The sequence below is a fragment of the Bombina bombina genome, chromosome 8 (genome assembly GCF_027579735.1).
Source record: "Bombina bombina isolate aBomBom1 chromosome 8, aBomBom1.pri, whole genome shotgun sequence".
Classification (NCBI taxonomy): Eukaryota; Metazoa; Chordata; class Amphibia; order Anura; family Bombinatoridae; genus Bombina; species Bombina bombina.
In genome coordinates, this window is record NC_069506.1 from 223,916,185 (window position 1) to 223,942,795 (window position 26,611).

The 26,611-nt window shown below is 38.1% G+C and overlaps 1 protein-coding gene across 7 annotated transcripts in view; it reads left to right on the plus strand.

Moving 5' to 3' along the window:
* The first annotated feature begins 1,571 nt into the window (after positions 1-1,571).
* LOC128638955 (guanylate-binding protein 1) overlaps positions 1,572-26,611 on the plus strand; it is a 52,681-nt gene continuing 27,641 nt past the window's right edge. Inside the window, exons 1-9 of one of the 7 annotated variants that reach the window (XM_053691088.1) lie at positions 1,704-1,794; positions 4,480-4,563; positions 13,421-13,624; positions 14,593-14,720; positions 15,465-15,574; positions 15,689-15,891; positions 17,061-17,303; positions 17,390-17,673; positions 21,126-21,338. In XM_053691088.1, coding sequence (XP_053547063.1) covers positions 1,719-1,794; positions 4,480-4,563; positions 13,421-13,624; positions 14,593-14,720; positions 15,465-15,574; positions 15,689-15,891; positions 17,061-17,303; positions 17,390-17,673; positions 21,126-21,338 — 1,545 coding nt within the window. In that variant the 5' untranslated portion in view covers positions 1,704-1,718. Of the gene's footprint in view, positions 1,594-1,660; positions 1,795-4,479; positions 4,564-5,055; positions 5,114-13,420; positions 13,625-14,592; positions 14,721-15,464; positions 15,575-15,688; positions 15,892-17,060; positions 17,304-17,389; positions 17,674-21,125; positions 21,339-26,611 lie in introns of those variants that run through there. The other 6 variants (XM_053691093.1, XM_053691092.1, XM_053691090.1 and 3 more) reach the window with 6 other exon arrangements.

Genomic DNA, 26,611 nt, shown 5'->3' on the forward strand with positions numbered 1-26,611 from the left:
GGTTTGGGAAAACTTTGCCCCTCCTGGTAGGATTGTATATCCCATACGTCACTAGCTCATGGATTCTTGCCAATATGAAAGAAATGAATTTATCAGGTAAATTCTTACATAAATAATGTTTTTCCAATTTATTTTATTTATTTATTTTTTATAAAAAGGTGACCCCCTCCACCAAATTCAGTACTTGTCAGTGTATTACTTTATGTTAAAAAAAATGTAATAAGTAATTACATTCATATTGCGCAAAAAGAGGACAGCCAGCTACCCTTCCATTGCGCAATATGAATGTATTTGTTGTATGGGCCGCTAGAGACTGCCACCCAGTGGCGAATAAGATCTAATGCAGTCTCTTTTGCGGCCCATACTGCTTCCACCGGAGGCTTGTCTGTTCAAGCCCCGGTAGCCCTGTCCGCCCGTTAGCCAATCAGACATGAGCATGTCTGACTTCTGGGCTGACTATTGTCGTGCGGGAATTTGTGAGGTGCGAATTGAGCAGCGTCTGTCATGTGCGTCACTGCTCTGAGCTCTCAGTCCCACTTATCCTTAGGATAGCTGCCAGTGCCTGGGAGACGGAGTAGGTAGAAGACAGGGTCAGACCCTCACCCAGTGTCATCAGCAGGCTGTACTGCCTACGCGGTCAATGTGTGTGCGACAGAAGAACAGAAGCCACAAAACTGTCATCAGACTAGTAAAAGAGTGGGTCAGTGCACTGGACTGTGGGTCGACATCATTTCAGTCAGACAGACACTTGAGTCGTGTGTGTGACGTCTCACACTAGTCACTCTCTTCACATTTTTTAACAGTGCAACGGTCGGTCAGGATCAGGACTCCTGACTGACCGCTGCACTGTTAAAAAATGTGAACTCAGGATGAGGTGCCGGTGCGTGGTCAGTCACGGTGGTGGGGTGGCTCAGGACAAAGACAGTCAGCTGTCAGGTCTGATTGCTGTTGCGAAAGCTGCACCTGCAAATGATCTCTTCCTTGTTTCAGCCTTTCTTGTAAACATAGTGAAGATCCTGTTTCTAGTTATGACATGTTTATCAATTATTTTGTATCTTTAGTTGCCATTTAAGGAAATAAAATCTCCTTTATCATGCAACAGATGCTTACTTGTTACAGCACTTCTGCTTCTGTATTGGCAAAGTACCTGTTGGTAATTGTTTTCAAAGTGAGAGCGGTGCAGGCCCCAAAGGAAGACCTCAGTCTTTATTGTGCAGTGAGAGGCATTTGTCCAGCCCGGGGAGAAGGGGGAGAGAACAGCAGCTGCAGCAGCACAGGGAGGGTAAGTGCTAGCAAGGCTCAGATTTCATGGAAAGATTAGTGCTATCGTACAGCACGCTGCTTACTTTCCATCTGTCTGTTCTGAATACTTTCTCTCCCCTTGTCCTAGAAACACAGATCTGCAATTAAAGGTAAAGAAAAAAAAGGAAACTGCTTGTTGAACTGTTTACTGCGGCTGTCAGCAATATAATGAGGGCTGGCGCACTGTAAACAGTTCAGCAAGCAGTTTCTTTTTTTTTTCTTTACCTTTAATTGCAGATCTGTGTTTCTAGGACAAGGGGAGAGAAAGTATTCAGAACAGACAGATGGAAAGTAAGCAGCGTGCTGTGCTGTACTATAGCACTAATCTTTCCATGAAATCTGAGCCTTGATAGCATTTACCCTCCCTGTGCTGCTGCTGCCCCCCTCACTGATTTCTCTCCCCCTTCTCACGGCCCATGGTTCTGTCCTCCGTTCAGTTCAGGGGGCAGCTTACTACATGCAGCTATAGTAGAACATACAAATCAAACAGAGGTAAGAGGGCACTGACTCAGGGCATGGGTCAGCAATAAATTAACTCTGTTTATTAACAGATTCTTTTTTTTGTGTGCTCCTGCAGTGTACAGCTGGAAACAGCCCCTTTTAACTATTTTGCTTTAGTGTCAGACAGTGTATGTAATAAACATTATTAAAAAGTGTATTCTGTTTGTTTCTGGGTGTCAGGATAGTGGCTTGTTATGATGGCTGGCTACTTTAGTGTCAGACAGTGTATCTATTAAACATTATTAAAAAGTGTATTCTGTTTGTCTCTGGGTGTCAGGATAGTGGCTAGCTATGATGGCTGGCTACTTTAGTGTCAGAATACACTTTTTAATAATGTTTAATACATACACTCTCTGACATAGCAAGCCACTATCCTGACACCCAGAGGCAAACACAATACTCCATTGAATTGAGATCTGGTGACTGTGGAGGCCATTGGAGTACAGTGAACTCATTGTCATGTTCAAGAAACCAGTTTGAGATGATTTGAGCTTTGTGACATGGTGCATTATCCTGCTGGAAGTAGCCATCAGAAGATGGGTACACTGTAGTCATAAAGGAATGGAAATGGTCAGCACCAATACTAAGGTAGGCTGTGATGTTTAAACATTGCTCAATTGGTACTAAGGGGCCCAAAGTGTGCCAAGAAATTGTCCCCCACACCATTACACCACCACCACCAGCCTGAACCATTGATACAAAGCAGGATGGATCCATGCTTTTTTGTTGTTTATGCCAAATTCTGATCCTACTATCTGAAAGCTGCAGATTAAATCTGATTCATCAGACCAGGCAACATTTTTCCAATCTTCTATTGTACAATTTTGGCAAGCCTGTGCAAATTGTAGCCTCAGGTTACTGTTCTTAGCTGACAGGTGTGGCATCCTGTGTGGTCTTCTGCTACTATAGCCCATCTGCTTGAAGGTTCGATGTGTTGTGCATTCAGAGATGGTATTCTACATACCTTGGTTGTAACAAGTGGTTATTTGAGTTACTGTTACCTTTCTCGCACCAGTCTGCCTATTCTCCACTGACCTCTGATATCAACAAGGCATTTTCGTCCACACAACTGCTGCTCACTGGATATTTTCTCTTTTTTGGACTATTCTCTGTAAACCCTAGAGATGCTTGTGTGTTAAAATCCCAGTAGATCAGCAGTTTTTTTAAATACTCAGACCAGCCCGTCTGGCACTAACAACCATGTTACGTTTAAAGTCACTTAAATCCCCTTTCTTCCCCGTTCTGATGCTCGGTTTGAACTTCAGCAAGTCGTCTTCACCATGTCTAGATGCCTAAATGCATTGAGTTGCTGCCATGTGATTGGCTGATTAGCAATTTGTGTTACCAAGCAATTGAACAGGTGTACCTAATAAAGTGGCCGGTGAGTGTATATACGCACATATATATATATATATATATATATATATATATATATATACATAAACACATATATACAATATACATCTTTAGATCTTTAGACATGTATATGTATGTATCTCAATGTTAAAGCCATTTGCTTTTTTTTTTAAACACCAGAGACCTCATATCTTTGAGCCCTTATAACTTTTGTGTGCAATATTTTTTTTTAATCATTTTTATTACATAGTGTTATTATGAGTGTATCTATACTTAGTAATGTATTTTTGATGTGTTTTGTGAACCTTTTTATTTTCGTGAAACAGTTAACCAGAGCAATTGCACTGAAACGATTGTGTTTACTTTCAACATTGCAAACGCTTGTACTCCACTCATAATCTAGCCCAAAATGGGTAGTTCAAATCATCCAATTGTTGTTTTTAAATGGTTGTTTTTGTGCTAAAATAATACTGTTGTATGTCCCTGTCAGCCAATTCAACTGCAGGAGTTGTTTCTACCAACAGCTAGTATATAGATACTAATTGTGCACAGGTATGTACTTCCTGCTAGTTTCAAATACAGTTTAAACAGTTTTTACTTTAATTAACGGGCCATGATACCCAAATGTTGAAACACTTGAAAGTGATGCAGCATAGCTGTAAGAAGCTGATTAGAAAATATCACCTGAACATCTCTAGGTAAAAAGAAAGATATTTTACCTCAAAATGTCCTAAGTATTCCAATCCCATTGTAAAGGTCTTTAAGGAGCAAATCAGTATGCCTGTCCCGGGACAAGCAAGGAAGTGAGCCTTGTGCACACTCATGTTATTTCCCTATTCAGTTTAAGGAAGTTTACTATGAAATCTCATGAGAGTTAAGTGAAATCTAATGAGATCACAGTAAAAGAGTTCATGACCTCAGCACTGCTGATGCTGATTGGCTGCTGTTCATTTCTTCCTTTTTCTTTTTTACCTGCAGCTTGACAGCAGCTGAAGTATAACTTTTTACACAGAACTTCCTCTGCTGAGCTGAAGAGATTGTGAGGTAAAATATCTTCCATTTTTACATAGAGAATGGATGCTCAGGTGATATTTTCCTTTCAGCTTTTTACAGTTATGACACATCACTTTCAAATGATTTAGCATATGAGTATTATGTCCCTTTAATTCATACAATAATAATTTTAACATTATTGATTGCTGCTTTTCCATGTGCACTATAAAATATTTTTCTCTTCAATGTCCCTTTAACAAAAATGTCACTGTAGTACTAGCTTTATAAATCACAAGATTTCTTCTCCTTGGTTGTGCACTCAAAAAGAAAGTGAAAGCAAGAATATATATAGAAGGAGTAAATATAAAATTCCTGAAACAGATGAAGCTTCCGAACAAAGCCTGTTGAGAGGTAAATGATCTTCTATATATAAAAATATAGTTTAATGTTCATAAGGGAAGTAACTAGTTAATGTTTTAACTTTTAATATATTTGCAGATCACAATATGCTTGTTTTTTAATAAAATGACTACGTAGGTATTTCAATTAAGTATTCAACAAGGGAAATACCGTAATAGTTTTCAACCAGTTTATTTGCTATTACAGTGATCTAGTTATTTGAAGGCTTATCTGCTATGTACTTTTAGCATGTGAGATAAGATAAGACTCGTGGTTTTTTAAGATAAATGTTTGTATAAATAACCAAACAAAAGGAAGGCGAATGCATGTAAATAAGTATTTCTAATACATTTTATTCAGTGTTTGAGTTAAACTTATAATGACAGAAAGCTTAGGTTTCAGTAAAGGGTTAAAAAAGAAAAACAATGCTAACATAAATTGCAAGAAAAAATGCTGAGTTTATAAATGTACTTTCAGTTTGTACTTTTTTTTTTTCTCTTATAGACAGACGTCTGTGTAGCTAACTTGTAATACGTGAATAACAAAGTCATTTACCCCTAAGGTAACTAACTAGCATATATATAACATGTAAAATTGTGGAAGCTGGTCTAGAATAATGTTTTCTATGAAAATAAGGTACTCCAGAGAGAGAGAGCGATTTCATCTGTGATATCTTTGAATGTAATTTATGTTTCCTGAGTTTTGTGATATTTGGAATCGGTACCATTAAATGCCTCAATTATGTCAACTTCCTGCTCTGATCTGACAATAACTTAGCACAAAGGTTCAAATTCTGCAGTGTGCATTGAAATTTCTCTGGAGACAGTGAAAAAGCACAGTCTAAATTATAGCAAAATATCAAAAAACGTAGCAAAATAATTCTACAATGCATAATTAAACACATTGGCCTAGATTACAAGTGGAGTGCAATAGATAGCAACCTTACGCTAAGAATAGTGAATGGTAAAAAGATTTACCAGAGAATCTTAAACGGATAGAAAAGTCAAAATTACATTTCCATAATTCAGATAGAGCATGTAATTTTAAGACACTTTTAAAATTTACTTCTATTTTGAAATGTGTTTCTTTTGCTTGTTATCCCTTATTGACGAACAATATGCACATATCCTGCACTAGTGGGAGCTAGCTGTTGATTGGTACCTGCACAAATTTGTGTCTTGTTATTGGCTAACTACGGGCTAGATTACAAGTGGAATACTATTTAGCAGGGTACTTTGCTATGTGGTGGTTTGGTGGTTAAGGGGCTAATAGTGTAGCGGAACTGTTTGGGATGTAAGGGTGTGGTTTAGGGGTTAATAGTTTAGCAGAGTAGTTTGCCACGTGGGGCTGTGGCCATTTAGGGGAGTAGTTTGCGATATGGAGTGTAGCTAGCAGAGTAGTTTGTGATGTGGAGGTGTGGTGGTTTAGGTGTTAATAGTTTATCGGAGTTGTTTGGGATGTTAGGGTGTGGTTTAGGGGTTAATAGTTTAGCAGAGTAGTTTGTGATGTGGGTGTGTGGTCGTTTAAGGGTTAATAGTGTAGCGGAGTTGTTTGTGATGTGGAGGTGTGGCGGTTTAGCAGTTAATAGTGTAGGGGAGTAGTTTGTTATGTGGGGGTTTAGGGGTTAATAATGTAGCAGAGTAGTTTGCAATGTTAGGGTGTGGCCATTTAGGGGAGCCTAAATTACCACAAGTTTGTGGAAACAAATTAGTGGTGATTTAAACAGCGCGCCACTTGTAATATGGTTGGAGAGTTAAAAAAAATGCGATCTTATAATCCTGTTTACAATCCTTGCATTAACTATAGCGTGCCATTTGTAATCTAGCCCTAGATGTGTTCATCTAGCTGCCAGTATTGCAATGCTGTTTCTTCAACAAAAATATAACAAAATAAGTAAGCAAATTTGATAATAGAAGTAAATTAGAAAGTTGTTTAAATGTTTATGTTCTATCCAAATCATGAAAGAACATTTTGGGGTTTCCTGTCCCTTTAACTCAGCCAAAAATTTTTTAGCATGCTCCTATACTTTAAATGGATAGCGCAATGCATAACAGCGCTGGAAAAGTTAGCACTCTAAGACCTAGATTTGGAGTTTGGCGTTAGCCGTGAAAACCAGCATTAGAGGCTCCTAACTCTGGTTTTAGGCTACCGCCGGTATTTGGAGTCACTCAAAAAAGGGTCTAACGCTCACTTTTCAGCCGCGACTTTTCCATACCGCAGATCCCCTTACGTAAATTACGTATCCTATCTTTTCAATGGGATCTTTCTAACTCCGGTATTTAGAGTCGTTTCTGAAGTGAGCGTTAGACATCTAACGACAAAACTCCAGCCGCAGGAAAAAAGTCAGTAGTTAAGAGTTTTCTGGGCTAACGCCGGTTTATAAAGCTCTTAACTACTGTGCTCTAAAGTACACTAACACCCATAAACTACCTATGTACCCCTAAACCGAGGTCCCCCCACATCGCCGACACTCGAATAATTTTTTTTAACCCCTAATCTGCCGACCGCCACCTACGTTATCCTTATGTACCCCTAATCTGCTGCCCCTAACACCGCCGACCCCTGTATTATATTTATTAACCCCTAACCTGCCCCCCACAACGTCGCCTCCACCTACCTACACTTATTAACCCCTAATCTGCCGACCGCAAAGCGCCGCCACCTACGTTATCCTTATGTACCCCTAATCTGCTGCCCCTAACACCGCCGACCCCTATATTATATTTATTAACCCCTAATCTGCCCCCTCAACGTCGCCTCCACCTGCATACACTTATTAACCCCTAATCTGCCAACCGGACCTGAGCGCTACTATAATAAAGTTATTAACCCCTAATCCGCCTCACTAACCCTATAATAAATAGTATTAACCCCTAATCTGCCCTCCCTAACATCGCCGACACCTAACTTCAATTATTAACCCCTAATCTGCCGACCGGAGCTCACCGCTATTCTAATAAATGTATTAACCCCTAAAGCTAAGTTTAACCCTAACACTAACACCCCCCTAAATTAAATATAATTTTAATCTAACGAAATTAATTAACTCTTATTAAATAAATTATTCCTATTTAAAGCTAAATACTTACCTGTAAAATAAATCCTAATATAGCTACAATATAAATTATAATTATATTATAGCTATTTTAGGATTAATATTTATTTTACAGGTAACTTTGTATTTATTTTAACCAGGTACAATAGCTATTAAATAGTTAAGAACTATTTAATAGCTAAAATAGTTAAAATAATTACAAATTTACCTGTAAAAGAAATCCTAACCTAAGTTACAATTAAACCTAGCACTAGACTATCAATAAATTAATTAAATAAACTACCTACAATTACCTACAATTAACCTAACACTACACTATCAATAAATTAATTAAATACAATTGCTACAAATAAATACAATTAAATAAACTAGCTAAAGTACAAAAAATAAAAAAGAACTAAGTTACAAAAAATAAAAAAATATTTACAAACATAAGAAAAATATTACAACAATTTTAAACTAATTACACCTACTCTAAGCCCCCTAATAAAATAACAAAGCCCCCCAAAATAAAAAAATGCCCTACCCTATTCTAAATTACTAAAGTTCAAAGCTCTTTTACCTTACCAGCCCTGAACAGGGCCCTTTGCGGGGCATGCCCCAAGAAATACAGCTCTTTTGCCTGTAAAAAAAAACATACAATACCCAAGCCCTCCAACATTACAACCCACCACCCACATACCCCTAATCTAACCCAAACCCCCCTTAAATAAACCTAACACTAAGCCCCTGAAGATCATCCTACCTTGACTTCACCTCACCGGGTATCACACCGATCCGTCCAGAAGAGCTCCTCCGATGTCCTGATCCAAGCCCAAGCGGGGGGCTGAAGAGGTCCATGATCCGGCTGAAGTCTTCATCCAAGCGGGGCAGAAGAGGTCTTCCATCCGATTAAAGTCTTCATCCAAGCTGCATCCATCCGGAGCGAAGCGGCAGCATCCTGAAGACCTCCACCGCGGAACATCCATCCTGGCCGACGACTGAACGACGAATGACGGTTCCTTTAAATGACGTCATCCAAGATGGCGTCCCTCGAATTCCGATTGGCTGATAGGATTCTATCAGCCAATCGGAATTAAGGTAGGAATATTCTGATTGGCTGATGGAATCAGCCAATCAGAATCAAGTTCAATCCGATTGGCTGATCCAATCAGCCAATCAGATTGAGCTCGCATTCTATTGGCTGTTCCGATCAGCCAATAGAATGCGAGCTCAATCTGATTGGCTGATTCTATCAGCCAATCAGAATATTCCTACCTTAATTCCGATTGGCTGATAGAATCCTATCAGCCAATCGGAATTCGAGGGACACCATCTTGGATGACGTCCCTTAAAGGAACCGTCATTCTTCAGTTGGACGTCGCCGGAAGAAGATGGGTCCGCGGTGGAGGTCTTCAGGATGGAGCCGGTCGTCATCGGATGAAGATAGAAGATGCTGCTTGGATCAAGATGGTTGCCGGTCCGGATCGCCTCTTCTTCCCGGATAGGATGAAGACTTTGGAGCCTCTTCTGGACCTCTTCAGCCACCGGATGATGGATCGCCAACCCCCGCTTGGGTTGGATGAAGATTTTGGAGCCAGGACGGATCGGTGATACCTGGTGAGGTGAAGACAAGGTAGGATGATCTTCAGGGGCTTAGTGTTAGGTTTATTTAAGGGGGGTTTGGGTTAGATTAGGGGTATGTGGGTGGTGGGTTGTAATGTTGGGGGGGGTATTGTATGTTTTTTTTTACAGGCAAAAGAGCTGAACTTCTTGGGGCATGCCCCGCAAAGGGCCCTGTTCAGGGCTGGTAAGGTAAAAGAGCTTTTAACTTGAGTAATTTAGAATAGGGTAGGGCATTTTTTATTTTGGGGGGCTTTGTTGTTTTATTAGGGGGCTTAGAGTAGGTGTAATTAGTTTAAAATTGTTGTAATATTTTTCTTATGTTTGTAAATATTTTTTTATTTTTTGTAACTTAGTTCTTTTTTATTTTTTGTACTTTAGCTAGTTTATTTAATTGTATTTATTTGTAGGAATTGTATTTAATTAATTTATTGATAGTGTAGTGTTAGGTTAATTGTAGGTAATTGTAGGTAGTTTATTTAATTAATTTATTGATAGTGTAGTGTTAGGTTTAATTGTAACTTAGGTTAGGATTTATTTTACAGGTCATTTTGTAATTATTTTAACTATTTTAGCTATTAAATAGTTCTTAACTATTTAATAGCTATTGTACCTGGTTAAAATAAATACAAAGTTACCTGTCAAATAAATATAAATCCTAAAATAGCTATAATATAATTATAATTTATATTGTAGCTATATTAGGATTTATTTTACAGGTAAGTATTTATCTTTAAATAGGAATAATTTATTTAATAAGAGTTAATTAATTTCGTTAGATGTAAATTATATTTAACTTAGGGGGGTGTTAGTGTTAGGGTTAGACTTAGCTTTAGGGGTTAATACATTTATTAGAATAGCGGTGAGCTCCGGTCGGCAGATTAGGGGTTAATAAGTGTAGGCAGGTGGAGGCGACGTTGTGGGGGGCAGATTAGGGGTTAATAAATATAATATAGGGGTCGGCGGTGTTAGGGGAAGCAGATTAGGGGTACATAAGGATAACGTAGGTGGCGGCGCTTTGCGGTCGGCAGATTAGGGGTTAATTATTGTAGGTAGCTGGCTGCGACGTTGTGGGGGGCAGATTAGGGGTTAATAAATATAATATAGGGGTCGGCGGTGTTAGGGGCAGCAGATTAGGGGTACATAGGGATAATGTAAGTAGCGGCGGTTTACGGAGCGGCAGATTAGGGGTTAATAATAATATGCAGGAGTCAGCGATAGCGGGGGCGGCAGAATAGGGGTTAATAAGTGTAAGGTTAGGGGTGTTTTGACTCGGGGTACATGTTAGAGTGTTAGGTGCAGACGTAGGAAGGGTTACCGCATAGCAAACAATGGGGCTGCGTTAAGAGCTGAACGCGGCTTTTTTGCAGGTGTTAGGTTTTTTTTCAGCTCAAACAGCCCCATTGTTTCCTATGGGAGAATCGTGCACGAGCACGTTTTTGAGGCTGGCCGCTTGCGTAAGCAACTCTGGTATCGAGAGTTGAAGCTGCGTTAAAAATGCTCTACGCTCCTTTTTTGGAGCCTAACGCAGCCTTTATGTGGACTCTCGATACCAGAGTTATTTTTATGGTGCGGCCAGAAAAAAGCCGGCGTTAGTTTTTCGGGTCGTTACCGACAAAACTCCAAATCTAGCCGTAAGAGAACTGAAGTAAAGTGTTAAGGCATGATGATATGCATAATAATATATTAAAGTATAATATTTCACTTATATATATATATATATATATATATATATATACACACACACACAGAGAAGCACACTCACAGGAATGAACACCTGGCTCAATACTATTGTTAGCCTGTTCTATGGCGATTTACCACCTGGGTGCAGCTTCTTTTAGCCCAGTAATGCTTTCCACAGAGAAGAACTTTCCTGTAGTATATCAGTCTGATCCCGCCTATTACGGTCAGTCCAGCTACAAAATACCAGGCAATTCTTCTCTGAACAAGGAACACAGCAACCCCAGACGATCGTTTCGACCTTCATTGGGCCTCATCAGTGAGGTGTAGCCATATTCCTCTAAGCATACTGAGCAAGGAGTCCACGTCTGGTTTCCCCTTTTTCCCATAGGGAGACTAAATACACACAAAGAGAAGCACACTCACAGGAACGAACAACTGGCTCAATGCTATTGTTAGTCTGTTCTATGGCGATTTACCACCTGGGTGCAGCTTCTTTTAGCCCAGTAATGCTTTTCACAGAGTAGAACTTTCCTGTAGTATATCAGTCTGATCCCGCCTATCAAGGTCAGTCCAGCGCCAAAATACCAGGCAATTCTTCTCTGAACAAGGAACACAGCAACCCCAGACGATCGTTTCGGCCTTCATTGGGCCTTGTCAGTGAGGTGTAGCCATATTCCTCTAAGCATACTGAGCAAGGAGTCCACGTCTGGTTTCCCCTTTTTCCCATAGGGAGACTAAATACACACAGAGAGAAGCACACTCACAGGAACGAAGAACTGGTTCAATACTATTGTTAGCCTGTTCTATGGCGATTTACCACCTGGGTGCAGCTTCTTTTAGCCCAGTAATGCTTTTCACAGAGAAGAACTTTCCTTTAGTATATCAGTCTGATCCCGCCTATTACAGTCAGTCCAGCGCCAAAATGCCAGGCAATTCTTCTCTGAACAAGGAACACAGCAACCGCAGACGATCGTTTCGGCCTTCATTGGGCCTCGTCAGTGAGGTGTAGCCATATTCCTCTAAGCATACTGAGCAAGGATTCCACGTCTGGTTTCCCCTTTTTCCCATAGGTAAATCAGCATAGAACAGGCTAACAATAGTATTGAGCCATACAAAAGGTAGTGTGAATCAGCACATCTGTGAATAGTGCACGAGTATACTGCTCTACCCCAGTATAAATTCCAAGTCCAAGAAGTCACCAGCACTGTTAAGTTTAAAAAACTATCATTGGAAACACTAATAAAAAGCGACGTTTCAGGGATTCACCCCTTAGTCATGCTATCATAGCATGACTAAGGGGTGAATCCCCGAAACGTCGCTTTTTATTAGTGTTTCCAATAAAAGTTTTTTAAACTTAACAGTGCTGGTGACTTCTTGGACTTTGAATAGTATTGAGCCAGTTGTTCGTTTCTGTGAGTGTGCTTCTCTCTGTGTGTATTTAGTCTCCCTATGGGAAAAAGGGGAAACCAGACGTGGACTCCTTGCTCAGTGTGCTTAGAGGAATATGGCTACACCTCACTGACGAGGCCCAATGAAGGCCAAAACGATTGTCTGGGGTTGCTGTGTTTCTTGTTCATAGAGGAATTGCCTGGTATTTCGGCGCTGGACTGACCGTAATAAGCAGGATCAGACTGATAAACTACAGGAAAGTTCTACTCTGTGAAAAGCATTACTGGGCTAAAAGAAGCTGCACCCAGGTGGTAAATCAAAATAGAACAGGATAACAATAGTATTGAGCCAGTTGTTCGTTCCTGTGAGTGTGCTTCTCTCTGTGTGTATATATATATGAGGAGGCACTCACTGGTCTTTTTTTAATGTAGTTTAATAGATCAAGTGTGACGTTTCAGGGGGACACTCCCCTTCCTCAGACAGAGTGTGTCCCTGAAACGTCACGCTTGTTCTATTAAACTACATTAAAAAAAAGACCAGTGAGTGCCTCCTCATATCATATATATATATATAAATATATATATATATATATATTCAGTATATGTGTGTGTGTGTGTGTGTGTGTGTATGTATAAGTGAAATATTATACTTTAAGTAATCTAGGCCTTTATTTGCAATGGCAACTTCAGGAACCAGTTATGGAGGTCAGCACACAGTCAAAAATAGAAGTTCTATAAAAGATTGTCAATGCTGAAAACCTACTAATGAAATAACAAATCATTAATCTATACAGTATGTGTCCATGCACATCTATATGTGTATATGTGTGTGTGTGTGTATATATATATATATATATAAAATTTCATACAGAGGTGGGAAAACATAACTATTGTGAGAGGCATGGTCACGGTTGGAAGGGTGCAGGGGACCAACCATAAAGAAGGGGACTGGTTGGTTACCCTGTCCTCCCCCAGGAGATGACTATCAGCATTTAATTGAGAATTGAGAATTGTATGTCCCCTTAAACATATTTTTATCTCACATTTTATCTCACAGGCTAACAGTGAGTTGATTACTAGCACAACCCTCAACAACTGTATTTCCTTATTGCTGATACAATTTTTATGTTATGATGTTTAGTATTCTGCTGCAGAATTGCATTTGCCGTAATGGATCTTCCAGTGTGTCTGATAGAAAATCAGGAAGGAAACAAGCTTGTTGTAAACAAGAAAGCTCTGCAGATTCTGCATGGTATTAACCAACCTGTAGTTGTGGTAGCAATAGTGGGGAAGTATCGAACTGGAAAATCATACTTGATGAATAAACTTGCAGGACAGAGAAAAGGTGAGATATATGCCCTTATATACACATAAACATCTTTAAAAAATGACAGAAAAATGCTAATGATCTATAATTTACATTTCTTGTTTTCAGTCTATATGCATGATTTTATTTTTTTTGTCTGACCAAGCTTATTATATTTGGATATTAAACCAATAGTGTTAAAGGGACAGTCTACACCTTAGTCCTCTTAAAGTCTTACCTTAGATGAAGTTGCAAATAGCCTCCTACGAATGAATATTGTTTCTGGTTACTTTGAAATGGCTGCCAAGCTCAGCCTATTGATGACATCACAATCTGGGCTGCATTTATGCACTCTGCTGAATAGCATTAAAAGTCTGTTGAATCCAACTAGTGAGCCTTTTGTGAATCAATGCCACGTGCAGCCCAGATCATGATGCCATCCGTGGGCTGAGGTTGACAGCCATTTCAAAGTGACCAGAAACAATATTCATTTTAAAATAACTTTTTAACTAACGTGCTAACGACGGCTCAGATCCATTGCTAGCACTCTCCCACCTTGAGGGAGATCTGGGGACTCCCACCCGCTCCTACCCCGGTGATCGAGCCTGTATAGTGACAGGCATCGCTGGGGCTTCACGTTTTGCGTGGTGACATCATACTTAATTACGTGATGACGTCACCGCTCAACTTTATTTAAAAAAGACAATTACAAGTATAGGGAAAGGGGGAATACTGCTTAGAAGCCTTTATCTCAGGCATCTAAGCAGCAACAGGCCCCCAAGACCCACCGTTGGAAAGGTAATCGCCTAACCTTTCCAATGGTATGGGGAGTTAAAAATTATATATTTAAAAAAATTACAAAAAAAAACTTAAATCAGCTTAGCACCCAGGTGGGAAAGTGCTTAGCACTCAAAGGGTTAAAAACTGAATTTATTCCAGCCAATTAACACCTTGCAGGTCTTGAAATAATTTCATCTTTTTACTCTTGTTTTTTACATTTTGTTAAGGTTTTGCACTGGGATCGACAGTTGAGTCAAAGACAAAAGGTATCTGGATGTGGTGTGTTCCCCATCCCACTATGGCTGACCATACCTTGGTGCTTCTGGACACAGAGGGTCTGGGAGATGTTCAGAAGGTGAGTCATGTAGAAATATTGGCCATAAATTAAATTAGATTTGCATTTGATGCAAACTCATTAAGAAGAGTCTCAAAACTTGCAATATATTTTCTTGTATTGCCTAAAAAGAGATTTGAACATTTTTTTTTTACCACTAACATCAGTTCAAGGAATGCACCAGTGTTAGTCAGTGCTGTGGCTAATCAGTCACTGTGTAGAAAGTTGCAGAGTGATGTAAATTTTTGTCATAATTATTTTTGAAAAGGGCACTTCAGATTCATTTTATAGCAAAAACAGGCAATATAAATAATGAAGGTGTATTACGGTGTTTTTCTTAATTAAACTGAAATAAAATGAATGTCCATTTAATGAAATTACATCTGCAAATTTTTAAAGCTTTTAATGACATACAGTTAAAATTTAGACTTTTGCAAATAGTATGTAGAGTTATCTGATAGCTAACTTTAATACCTTTGAATGATCACAGGTCACATTGCTTGACACTCATCTGTATTACGTATTATGCACAGAAAATTAAGTGAAGAACTCATTTATTTTAGAAGTATTATCTTGCCTAAACCTTATTTAACAAACCTGTCCTAAGAGATGATTTAATCATGACAATAGCTTTAATAGTTAATTAATACGAGTAAATTCTACATTTCCCTTCACTGTTGATCCAATGTGTATAGCTACTGAGGGCTCAGAATATTGCTGACTTTCTAAAACTAATTTTTTAATGACAATGTTGTTCTGTTTCAGGGAGATAGTAAGAACGATGCATGGATATTCTCTTTAGCTGTTCTGCTAAGCAGCACTCTAATTTACAATAGTGTTGGGACCATTGATCAACAGGCTATGGACCAACTGCAGTATCCTTTATAAATAAATCTTGGGAGGTCCTACATACCTGCCTTATTGCTTTGTCTGGTTAGGTCTATGCTGTGAGTTAGACCACTTATTGTACATGTTCCTTAACTTCTCAGTTATGTGACAGAACTCACTGAGCTGATAAAAGTGAAGTCACCTTCAGCAAAAGAAATTAATGATGAAGATGACGGCGCTGACTTTAAGAGAGTCTTCCCATCTTTCATCTGGTGTGTCCGTGATTTTACTTTAAGTTTGGAGGTAGATGGGAAATCAATTACAGAAGATGATTATTTGCAGAACTCACTGATGCTTAAAAGAGGTAAAGTACTGGTTCACTGCACAGATTAGCCCTCGTTACATTTATTATTTAGCTAATTTTCTCAATTTTGTCACTCTCAGACAGATTCACTAACAGCCCTCTCCAGCTTTTCTATTTCCTTGGTTATTACATGAAACACATTCACTATTGAATGAAGAACTATATTAAATGTATTCCATAGAATAATACAATGGATAGAATGGAGACACGGAAATGCTTGGAGAGACTGGAGAGGACTGTTAGTGAACCAACTCCAGTGTGGGAGCAATTGACATACGTTTATTACAGCTATATCGCACATTGAAATGAAATTATCCCTATATTTTCAACATTGTCTTAAATTATATTTACAAAGTATCTTCCTGTAGAGAAATGTAAACACTAGTAATAAGACTAAACTGCACTGCTGATCTCTTATTGCCACTTCTACGTAACTGCAACACCCGTTGTATCAAGGTCCCTGGACTCTATGCAGTTTCCTTTATGGTATGCAAGTACCATGAAAGTCACAAAATCTTTGGGTTCTTTATTCTCCCACTGCAACCACTCCATAAAATAATAACGTCCCACCACCTATTATTAACAACACCATAAGAATCTTTCTCCACACCCTCAGACTGCCTCTAAAATGATTACTGCAAATAACTTTGTATCTGTTATTATTTTAATGAGGGTAAATATAAGAGAAATGGGAATAAAAGACAGAAGGAACAATGTTTCAGAAAAACTGTCAAACTGATTAATTTAAGATTACACAAGAAGAAGGGTCAAATACAACTCTGGAGTTTGAAGGTCAATTCTGAGAGTAAACCCGTGACAAATGAGCAAGGGCTTGGGGGTAGGAGTTCAAGTTACTGTTGGTTACAGTAGTTTTGTATCTCTTAGTAGTGTGGTTTCTTAGGGTAGGTCTTAAGGTGACATTTTTGATGAGGTTAGTGTGTGGATGTAGCACATAGGTGGTCAGAGAATTAATGTGATTTGAGTCACAATGCCTATCTCTCAATACCTTACTAAATCCACTCCCAGGAAGTATGGACTGTCAAAGGTAAACATATGGAGACATTAGATCATCACACACATGCTGAAAAGTTACATATTAATATGAAATACCAAAGCAAGTTTTTTTTAAACATATAGACAGTTACCTTCATGTATTTTTTTTTTCATAGGTACTAGTAAAAAGGTGCAAGAGTACAATCTGCCCAGGGAATGCATTCGCCATTACTTTCATTCCCACAAATGCTTTGTGTTTGATCGACCAGCCGACAAAGAAGGTCTGAACAAACTGGATCAGATTCCAGAATCACAACTAGAACCTGATTTTCTACATCAGACAGAGAAATTCCTGTCATATGTATATAAAAACAGCCAAATTAAAACCCTTGCAGGAGGATACCCATTGAATGGAAGATGTAAGTAAAACATAATAAAATAAATGTGGTGCATGAATTTGCCTTTACATACAATGCATGGTTCTCTGTTCTTTTTCCATTTTCAGTGCTGGGGAATCTTGCCCTGACATACGTGGAGGCTATTTTAAGTGGCTCAGTTCCTTGCATGGAGAATGCAGTATTGACTCTGGCAAAACTTGAGAACTCAAGAGCTGTGACTGAAGCAGTGTCCAAATATGAAAGCAAGATGAACGAGCAAATTGATCAATTTCCCACAGAAACACAAGAAGATTTTCTTAAGCTACACCAAGAAAGTGAAAAAGAAGCTGTGAAAATCTTTATGAATCAGTCCTTCAAAGATGAAAACCAAGAATTCCAGGCTAAGCTTATTGTTAGTTTATTCTTAAAGAAAAGTATTTATGTCACAGCTTAAGCATTTGTTTTTAAATTTAATCAGCAATACAAAGGGAAATGTTTATAATGTCTTTATTGTAGATAAGAGGTAGAAAAGCAACCTGTTCTCATTCCACAATTAGCATCTGGAAGTAGAAAAGAGGTTCTAGAACACATCCTTGGCATATTACATGACCAGATTTATGAAAAAAAATTTAGAATTAAAATCAATGAAAGTTTTTAAGAAAAAATACATTAAATAAGAAAGATTATGTTCTGTAGAAACAAGCATTGGGACAGATTCTTAAAAAACTTGGGTCAGACATGGTTTTCCACGCAGACACTCGCAGGGGCTTCCCTCAGGGAATTCTATAAAAAAAGGGCTGTCCCTGCAATTGGCGAGATGTCCCCCCTAGAAAATAATGGAGCTTGCTAGAAAGGGAAACTTCACTGGGGGGAGGGAACTAAGCAGGGGGCAGGGATGTCACATTAAAATTTGTATTCTGCAGCCAAAACAAATCAGATTACTCTGTTTTTAGTGTATAATATCTCACAATCACCTTTTTTCATATGAATTTGTCTTTCTCTTAGCCAAAATATATAAAATACATATTACATTATCTCATTCCCACCACCTTTTAAACAGTGAGATCTGCAGGGAGTAAATGACTACATAATACACCAGACCTGTTGCAGTAATTTCAGCTGCACCCATGGGGGCCGAATTATCAAGCTCCGAATGGAGCTTGATGCTCCTGTTCCGCGGAAACAGAAGTTATGAAGCAGCGGTCTAAAGACCGCTGCTCCATAACCTGTCTGCCTGCTCTGAGGCGGCGGACAGAAATCAACCCGATCAAATACGATCGGGTTGATTGACACCCTCTGCTAGCCATCGATTGGTCGCAAATCTGCAGGGGGCGGCATTGCATAAGCAGTTCACAAGAACTGCTTGTGCAATGATAAATGCCGACAGCATATGCTGTCGGCATTTATCGATGTGCGGCGGACATGATACGCTACATCGTATCATGTCCGCTCGCACTATGATAAATTGGCCCCATTGAATGGATTTTAATTTTTTTTTTTTTTTGCACATGTATTGTAGTTGTATTAAAACCTCTACTGTGCAACTTAATTTGTTTCTTCCCTGCACAATTTGAACAACAAAAAATTTTTTGCAATGTTTTTTTTGAGCCCTATTGTAATGTATGTATTGCCTTCATTTACTTTCTTATAGGATCTCACAAGCCCAGAGAGCTTTACAGAATCTGGCCTATTACAAGATTTTTTCCCCAATATTTGGCATTCTTACTGTTACCTGAAATGATTTGTTCTCCCCTGTTTTTTTCAGACATATTAATAATATATTTAAAGGGACATGAAAGCCAAAACATTTCTTTCAAGATTCTGATAGAGCATACAATTTTAAACAACTTTTCAATTACCTTCTATGATCTAAATTGTTTTGTTCTCTTGATATCTTGTTGAAAAGAATACCTACGTAGGCACTACTAGGTAATGGAGCAATGCACCACTGGAAGCTAGCTGCTGATTGGTTGCTGCACATATATATACCTCTTGTCATTGGTTCACACAGTGTGTTCAGCTAGCTTCCTGTAGTGCAATTGTACCTCCTTCAACAAAGAATATCAAAGGAATTAAGTAAATTTGCTATTTTAAGTAAATTGGAAAAAAAATTAAAATTGCATACTCTGGGGCCGATTTATCATTGTCTGTCCGACATGATACTCTGTAGCGTATCATGTCCAACAGACATCGCTGAATGCTGACAGCATAAGCTGTCGGCATTTAACATTGCACAAGCAGTTCACCAGAACTGTTTGTGCAATGCTGCCCCCTGCAGGTAGCAGAGGGTGTCAATCAGCCCGATCATATAGGATCGGGCGGATTGCAGACTGCAGCCTCAGAGGCAGCGGACCAGTTATGGAGCAGCGGTCTTAAGAACGCTGCTTCATAACTGCTGTTTCCGGCGAGCCTGAAGCTCCATTCGGAGCTTGATAATTCTGCCCCTCTAGGCACGGGAAACAAACAAACAAGGCGGCTGCAGATCCTCATGTGAAGTGAAGCCGGGAGCTGCAGAGAGCTGAAGGAGGAGTTACACACAGACCCGAGAGGTGCAAGCCGAGCGCGGCCAAGCGGAGACTGCAGAAGATATGCCAAATAGTAGATTAGGCAGCACTCGGGAGGCACTTAGAAAATAAAAACACTGTTTATTGAAACATTTAAAACCAGGCACAGAACAACAGGAAACTCCTTACGCGTTTTATGCCGCAAATGGGCACTTAATCATAGGAATATAACTATTCCAATTATTAAGTGCCCATTTGCAGCATGAAACGCGTAAGGAGTTTCCTGTTGTTCTGTGCCTGGTTTTAAATGTTTCAATAAACAGTGTTTTTATTTTCTAAGTGCCTCCCGAGCGCTGCCTAATCTACTATTTGGCAATTCTGCCCCTCTATCTGAAACATGAAACATATCCCTTTAATTATACTTTTAAATTTTTCCCAGATTCGGACTAGTCTACGTATTTAAATATAATGTTACTTCTTAAAAGAAAGTTTATTATTCTGCTTTACAGATTTTACAAGTGATTTTGCTGCCAAATTATTTCTAATTCTGTAACTGCATAGGTATATCATTGATCAAGTTCTTTCAATATTTTCTTTCACTATCTTAAAGGTACATTAAAAACTTTCAGATGATAATATAAAATTATAAACCATAAAAATATTCTTTGGTATATTTTCAATATTTTTTTGTCCCCATTTCCGGTAATTCCATTCTAAAATTGTGAGCTTGGAAGTGCAGAACACTGTTCTATTCAACACAATCATTGGCTGCACATTCTAGTGACCTATTTATAACTGTCCCTAATTGGCAACAGCAGCAAAGGTAACCTAAGTTACAATATACTCTACTGTTCAGGGACGCATACAACCTACGCTAACCTTTCCTAATACCAGTTCCTCTCCTCCACTGCAATCCCCTGAACCCCCTTAGCATGTAAGCCTAAAAGTCCAGCTGTTTGTAGATCACCTTCTTAAGAGCTGACTACAACAGTGCAACTCTTGGCAGGGCCCTCTACCTTATAATTGTTTTGTTGTACTCCCCCTTTGTTTATAGCACTGCGGAATCTGTTGGCGCTCTACAAATAACCAATAATAATAATAATAATAATATGGCAGCTCCCATTGTTTTATAGACACTAAAACTTTAAACTTATTTTGTCACTATTTAAAAAACGAATACAACTTTAAAAATTACATCTACATGTTGTGTATTCTTAAACAGATAATTTCTTTGAATGCATCATTCTACCCAGCATTTATTAAGTGTTTAATGTCCCTTTAATAATCATTTTGTTTTCCAAAGTTAAACGATAACTTGAAATTTTCAAACAGACCTATATAAACTTTTGTATATTTCCAGGAATTGCTTTTAGAGAAACAAAAAGAATATTCCCAATCCAATGAGATGGCATCAATAAAAAAGTGTCGTACTGTGATCCAGCAACTAAGTATGAATATGGAAAAAAGGATATTAGAAGGATATTATTCCAAACCTGGTGGACACAAATATTTTGCTGAAGATAAACAGAAATTGATCGATGAGTATCATCAATCTCAAAGGAAAGGAGTTAAGGTACCATGATGTGTGTTATTGAAATGTTTATTGGAAAAGAAGAAGTTACTATCCATATTTAAATACATATTAAATATAAGACAAAATAAGGGCGGATTGCAGACCGCAGCCTCAGAGGCCTCAGAGTGCTAAAATGTCAGTTTAATTCACGAGTGCCGTTTGTTTTTATTTATATAATTTATTTGTTATTATTTATTTGTAATGCATCACAATATTCTGAAGAGCCTGGAACATGAATATGGAAACAAGATGAAAGTGATTTATGGTAGAAAAAAAATAAATAAAGATGCATAAAACCGACTAAACCAAAACACATTAAAATAGGAGGATGAGGAACCCTGCCCCCAAAGAGCTTCCAATCTACAGGGTGATAAGACAGAAGATGTGTGGTAAATTGTCATGTGTTTTGTAGTTGCAACAGTGAAACAATGCAGTTAAAGGTTTTTTTTCAGTTAGGATGAAGAGGAACTTTTCGAAGAGATTCAGTAAACCTCTCTAAATGGGAGAATTTTCAAAGAGCACTTGAAGCAATGCAAGGTAGACAGTCTTATGGTGTGAGGTAGAAAGTTCCAGAAAGAAGGAATGGTACATAAGTCTTGTAGTCATAACGAAGTAGTAATAATGAATGCAGATAGACATCCAAGTGGTTGATTTGGGGAGTATTTGCAGAAAAGTAAGGAACTATAGTTGCATGTGAGGTTGTAAAGAGCTTTATAAGGTAGGGTAGAGCAACATGGGGGAAGTCTTGGAGGTGGAAAGATATTTATAACTGCACTTACTCTGGTGAGCTGAAGACATTTTGAGGTAAAATATTTTCATTTTTTACATAGAAATGCTCATGTGATATTTTCTTGTCAGCTTTTTACAGTTATACTGCATCAGTTTCACGTGATTTAGTATATGAGTATTATGTAGGGATGGGAGAATGTGTTTATATTCAAATTTGAATGTTAAAACGAATATTATTGTAGAAATTCGATTTACATAATAGAATGTTGATAAGAATGAATATTCTTAAAAATTCTATTATCGAATTTTATTTACAGTTTTCGAATGTCACATTTGAGTTTAAATATTACATTTGTAAAACACAGTTGTAGACTAGAAATATTATTTTGAATTTGAATGTTACATTTAAATTCAAATGTAGCATTTAAATTTGAATATTACATTTATTAAACACAGTTGTAGACTAGAAATACTATTTCGAATGTGAATGTTACATTTAAATAAGAATGTAGCATTCAAATTCGAATATTACATTTATTAAACACAGTTGTAGACTAGAAATACTATTTCGAATTCGAATGTCACATTCAAATTCAAATATTACATTTAAAAAACACATTATTAGACTAGAAATATTATTTTGAATTTGAATGTGACATTCGAATTCAAATGTGACATTCAAATTCGAATGTAGCTTTCAAATTCAAATATTTTATTTATTAAACACAGTTGTAGACTAGAAATACTATTTGTCACATTCAAATTCAAATATTACATTTTGAAATTGAATGAATACATAGCTAAACATTCTATTATTCAAACGAATATTTTCAAATTTTATTAAAAAATTTGAAAACAAAAATTTGAAAATAGAATTTTAGAATGTTATATAAACATTTGAAATTTGATTTGAACGCACCAACCAACCAATGTATCAAAATTTGTTATAAATTTTGAATTTTTAAAAACATTCGGCCATCCCTAGTATTATGTCCCTTTTCTAAACTACAAACAGGTTCTACCATGCTTTGTCTCACTCCTTATTACACCTCTGACACAGGCACATGGGTAAAATGTTTATAATCATATATACTAGGATTAGCTGTATGCCATATCATTTCACATACCAACAATAGTTATAAAGCATTTGATCACTTGTAGAAGCATTTATAGCAAGCAATCAAATAAAATCAGTAATCAGTAACCAACCAAAAGGGATGATTAGTTGTATGCTAAAATAACATAAATAAAAAATTAGATTGACATTATAGCCTAGATACAACATGGAGAATAAAAATGGTAGCGCTATGGTATGCGAACATCTCTAGAATGCAATTTAAGTTCTTCCATTTTTACTTCCATATTACAAGGGCAGAGTAAAACTTTAGCATTCAAGCAAAAGCCTAGGGCACAATAACATCTGGAGGTTGGATAGCACAGCTTTGTTAAAGGGACAGTAAACCTAAAAAATAATGTTATATAATTCTGCACATAGTGCAGAATTATATAACATTATATTAGTGCTATCGTTATAAAACCTTAGATTTCCTTTGAATTTTTTTAAAATATGTCAGTTTTTCAGACCCGCTCTCTGTGCTCTTCTGACCACGCCAAAACACTAAGTGCAGCTCGCTCCTGCTGTCAGACAGAGCAGGAGCGAGCTGCACTTAGTGTTTTGGTGTGCTCGGGCCTGGCTTTGACTATACAGCTGGCCCGAGGCGCTGTAGAATAAAAACAGACCCGCTCAGAAGAGCACAGTGAGCGGGTCTGAAAAACTGACATATTTTAAAAAAATTCAAAGGAAATCTATGGTTTTATAACGATAGCACTAATATAATGTTATATAATTCTTCACTATGTGCAGAATTATATAACATTATATTTTAGGTTTACTGACACTTTAAATCCCTCACATAATAGACTTCTATGGGGTGCACTGAAAAACTAAAGTCCTCACTTTTGCTAACTAGTGCTAACCTGAAGGTGCTCTAACCCGAAAGTTTGCAAAAACAAAGTAGAAATAGTGGAGTTCTTCACAGTTTTAATCTATGCTTTAAAAAAAAACAACCAATATTGAAAGTATAGGGCATGCTAAAAAATATTAGCTGTGCTAACATTCTCTGGTAAAATGTTTTTACTATTGATTGTAAAACCAAATTGTGCACTATTATTAGCATAGGGCCACGATATGGAAAGCTCAGCCTACATTATCAATAGCGTTTCTCTTGTAATCTAGGCCAATCTATTTGTAGACAAGCAAATCTCTAAGTACACTTAAAGTTGTACTGAAGATGAAGAGTCAGCAGGGGAGGGGGGGCACAAATAGCATCTCCATGGGTTCTGGTGTGCTGCTTAAGCTGGTCTGAGAGCTGCCCTATCAGTAACTAAGCAGTTAAGTGTAGGTTTATTGGGAGCACTGGCCCCAGAGTGGGGGCCTTGTGCCTGGATGTGGTATTTGTTGTTCGGAGGGCCCTAAAGTGTGGGGGGCCCTGTCAGGTGTCTGTTGTTGTGAAGGCTATGGAGTGTGGGGTCTGGCCCTGGAGGTTGGAGGACCTGGTGAGGGCAGGGCAGGAAGGCTAGCATGTTAATTTGCATAAACTTAAATACATTTCTGTCAGTGTGAGATAGTGGGGGCCCTTCCCTTATTTTTACACAGGGCACACCTTACCAACATCACTGTGTAATTAATGACTAGTTTAAATGTATATTAGTATGTTGACCCCATGTAGGTCATCAAATATAGCATTTATGTATGATTACATCACTTGATATTGACCTGACATGAATAAGTAAATATATATTTCTCTTGTAAGGTGTATCCAGTCCACGGATCATCCATTACTTGTGGGATATTCTCATTCCCAACAGGAAGTTGCAAGAGGACACCCACAGCAGAGCTGTAATATAGCTCCTCCCCTAACTGTCAAAGCTAGTCATTCTCTTGCAACTCTCAACAAGCAAGGACGTTGTAGGAGAGAGGTGGTTAAATATAGCTAGTTTATTTTCTTCAATCAAAAGTTTGTTATTTTTAAATAGTACCGGAGTTGTGCTATTTTATCTCAGGCAGTAAATAGAAGAAGAATCTGCCTGAGGTTTCTATGATCTTAGCAGGTTGTAACTAAGATCCATTGCTATTCTCACATATGTCTGAGGGGATTACACAGACAGGGATAGGCAAGGTGTCCGTACACGGACACTGGTGTCCGTGACTAGCCCTTGTAGTGTCTGCCACAACCTTAGTATATTTTTTCTTTCTGATTAAATAATAGGAATAAAAAAGTATGTAGTGTGAGTAAGTTAGTGGCTTCAAGAGACTGCTAGTGATATTGGGTGATAAGTTATGGAATAAATAAAGCCTGAGTGAAATACTGGATGTATATCTGCATCTGTATAATAACACCCAGCTCTATACAAAGACACAGTAGTGACACTAGTACATGCATATAGCCAGACAAGGGCTGCTTATAGGGTCAGTGGTATCTGCATCAGTGTAATGACACCCAGCGCTATATAATGACACAGTAGTGACACTGGCACATGGGTATAGCCAGAGGAGGGCTGGTTATAGGATCAGTGGTATCTGCATCTGTATAATAACACCCAGCACTATACAATGACACAATAGTGACACTGGCACATGGGTAGAGCCAGAGGAGGGCTGGTTATAGGATCAGTGGTATCTGCATCAGAATAATAACACCAACCACTATAAAATAATGTTTTCAATATCAAATGTACCTTGGTGTCCTTCACTAAGGTCTGTACTTTAGAAAATGTCCGCCACAGCCTTCATCTGTGCCTATCCCTGTACACAGATGAGGTAACTTCAGCGAGAGAATGGCGTGCAGTTTATTCTGCTATCAGGTATGTGCAGTTATAATTTTTTCTAGAGATGGAAAACACTAGAAAATGCTGCTGATACCGGATTAATGTAAGTTAAGCCTGAATACAGTGATTTAATAACGACTGGTATCATGCTTACTCCCAGGGGTAATACCCTTATGATATTTACAATATAAAACGTTTGCTGGCATGTTTAATCGTTTTTATATATGCTTTGGTGATAAAACTTTATTGGGGCCTAGTTTTTTCCACATGGCTGGCTTAAATTTTGACTAGAAACAGTTTTCTGAGGCTTTCCACTGTTGTAATATAAAAGTTACAGTTGGTGCAGTTAAAATTACAAACTGTGACATCCAGCTTCCCTCAAAGGCCTTCTGAATGTTATAGGACATCTCTAAAGGGCCCAAAGGCTTTCCAAAGTCGTTTATTGGGGAAGGTAGGGCCACAGCTTGCTGTGGCAGTTGGTTGTGACTGTTAAAAAACATCTATTTCGTTTTTTTTTATCCGTTTTTTTGAACTAAGGGGTTAATCATCCATTTGCAAGTGGGTGCAATGCTCTGTTAGCCTATTATACACACTGTAAAAATTTCGTTTGATTTACTGCATTTTTTCACTGTTTTTCAAATTCTGACAAAATTTGTTTCTCTTAAAGGCACAGTACCGTTTTTTATATTTGCTTGTTAACTTGATTTAAAGTGTTT